This window comes from Dreissena polymorpha, unplaced genomic scaffold (assembly GCF_020536995.1).
Source record: "Dreissena polymorpha isolate Duluth1 unplaced genomic scaffold, UMN_Dpol_1.0 chrUn010, whole genome shotgun sequence".
NCBI classification, from domain to species: domain Eukaryota; kingdom Metazoa; phylum Mollusca; class Bivalvia; order Myida; family Dreissenidae; genus Dreissena; species Dreissena polymorpha.
The window spans coordinates 132471-134231 of NW_026273324.1; the positions used below are offsets into that span (position 1 = coordinate 132471).

Consider the following 1761-nt stretch of genomic DNA (forward strand, 5'->3'; position numbering starts at 1 on the left):
TCTACAGTGTGTACAAGCGCAGAAATACTCTCCGCAAGATATAAAGGAACGTCCTGTCAAGAGGGTTGTTTACTGCACACACTTTCGTCATGATTACGTCATTCGCGCGTTCTTCGGTAAAGAGGACAATAGGGCAAAACGGTCGGGATGGTCCACTGACAGTCCGGTCAATTTTACCATATTCCTCCCCATTTTATAGCCCTCCTCTTCACCCCACCAAGACAGTCTGCCACACCCCTATACCACGTTCCAAGACCACACAATATGATCTCATACTTACAGAAACATTCCTGGCTAGTTTTTTCCTTTGCATTACCCACTCACCATGTGACCTTTGTATTTTATTTATTTATCACCATGTGACCTTTGTATTTTATTTATTTATTTTTAAACCCAGAGCACTCATTTGATAATTTGACCAACCGTTTCCTTAAGCATAGACCACATCACTGAATCCTGACACATTCTATTATCGACGCCCCTTGGCCAGTGTTTAACAGACATCCGACCGCCTCAATCACTAGTTAAAGGGCGCGCGCAAACGCGTCACCCTCATATGGTTCGATCCCCAACTCGCCAACAGACTATTTCCAGTATCCGACCCCTACAGGTTATAGAGACGCCTGCCGTTCTCAGCAGTAGTGCGCAATATCTCCCTGAGGGTCTCCTTCTGGATCTGGGCCACCGTATTTGCAACTTCACCCACGTACGCCGGAGTATTGTCTTTCTTACTTCGGATTCGCAAGTAAGGAGAATCGGTCTCAACTAGGAGTCGGTCGGCCGGAATCCCTCGCACAGCTGACTTTTGCACCTCATCAAAACGCGCAGCCAGACCTGAGATGCTAAAGTAGCAACGGGGAAATGCAGCGGACCAACTCAGAACCTGATCGAGAGTTCCCGTGAAGCAGTGGAGGTGTATCCGCTGAGTCGGACTAACGTTCTTCTGCATGAGTCGGAGGGCAAGGGCACAAGCCTCACAAGAGTACGTGTCCTGCCCCCGAATATGCAAAATAACTGGTCGTCTAGGGCAAGACAGCTCCAACAGCCCTACAAACATCTCCTCCTGCCTACCCCACTCTCTTTCAGGCACGGTTCTGTCTAAACCGATCTCTCCAAGCGCTACCACCCCATCCTTCCTCAACTCTCTCTCCACCTGTCCTACCACCCCTTTAACGTCCCTTAGAGGCGCCTTAGGATGTACCCCGACAGCCGACCCGAAACCAGTGACACTGGGATATTCCCTTGGGTAGTTGGGTGGATCGCAGAAAACTGCAACTCCCCCATTTACCCGCACTGGTACCTCAGGCATTGGCCCCACGGTATGCCCCACCAACGCCTAAATAGAACCAACCTTGGTCGTCTTACAACTGCGGTCCAAGTGAAAGTGGCTGTCGAACGCGGTGAGTTCAGCATTCCTAACCGAAATCCACTCTTGAACCACAGGTGCAATTTCAAAGTCATCACCCAATCACACTCATTCCCTAGAGACCCGGGCTCTGGGACCGACTCTGCCACTTGAGCCAACGCCATCACCTGGGCCCCTTTTGCTACACAAGTGACTGGCTCGGGTCTCTAAATCAAATCCATCTTTGGACTCGACACAGTCGCCTGAGCCTCCATGACCACACTCCGATCTGATCCGGCTCCCTGCACCAACTCAGTTGCCTGAGTCGACCCAGTAGCCTGGGCCGCCACACAACAATCTGGTCCGGATCTCTGCATCAACTCAGTTGCCTGAGTCGACCCAGTCACCTGGACCAC

General features: G+C 51.2%; 1 protein-coding gene across 1 annotated transcript; it reads right to left on the reverse strand.

The window, feature by feature from the left end:
* Nucleotides 1-604: 604 nt before the first annotated feature.
* On the reverse strand, nt 605-1309 carry LOC127863487 (uncharacterized metal-dependent hydrolase YcfH-like). Its single transcript, XM_052403034.1, has one exon. It carries the CDS (start codon nt 1307-1309, stop codon nt 605-607), a length of 705 nt encoding a protein of 234 aa, XP_052258994.1.
* Between the last annotated feature and the right edge of the window lie 452 nt (nt 1310-1761).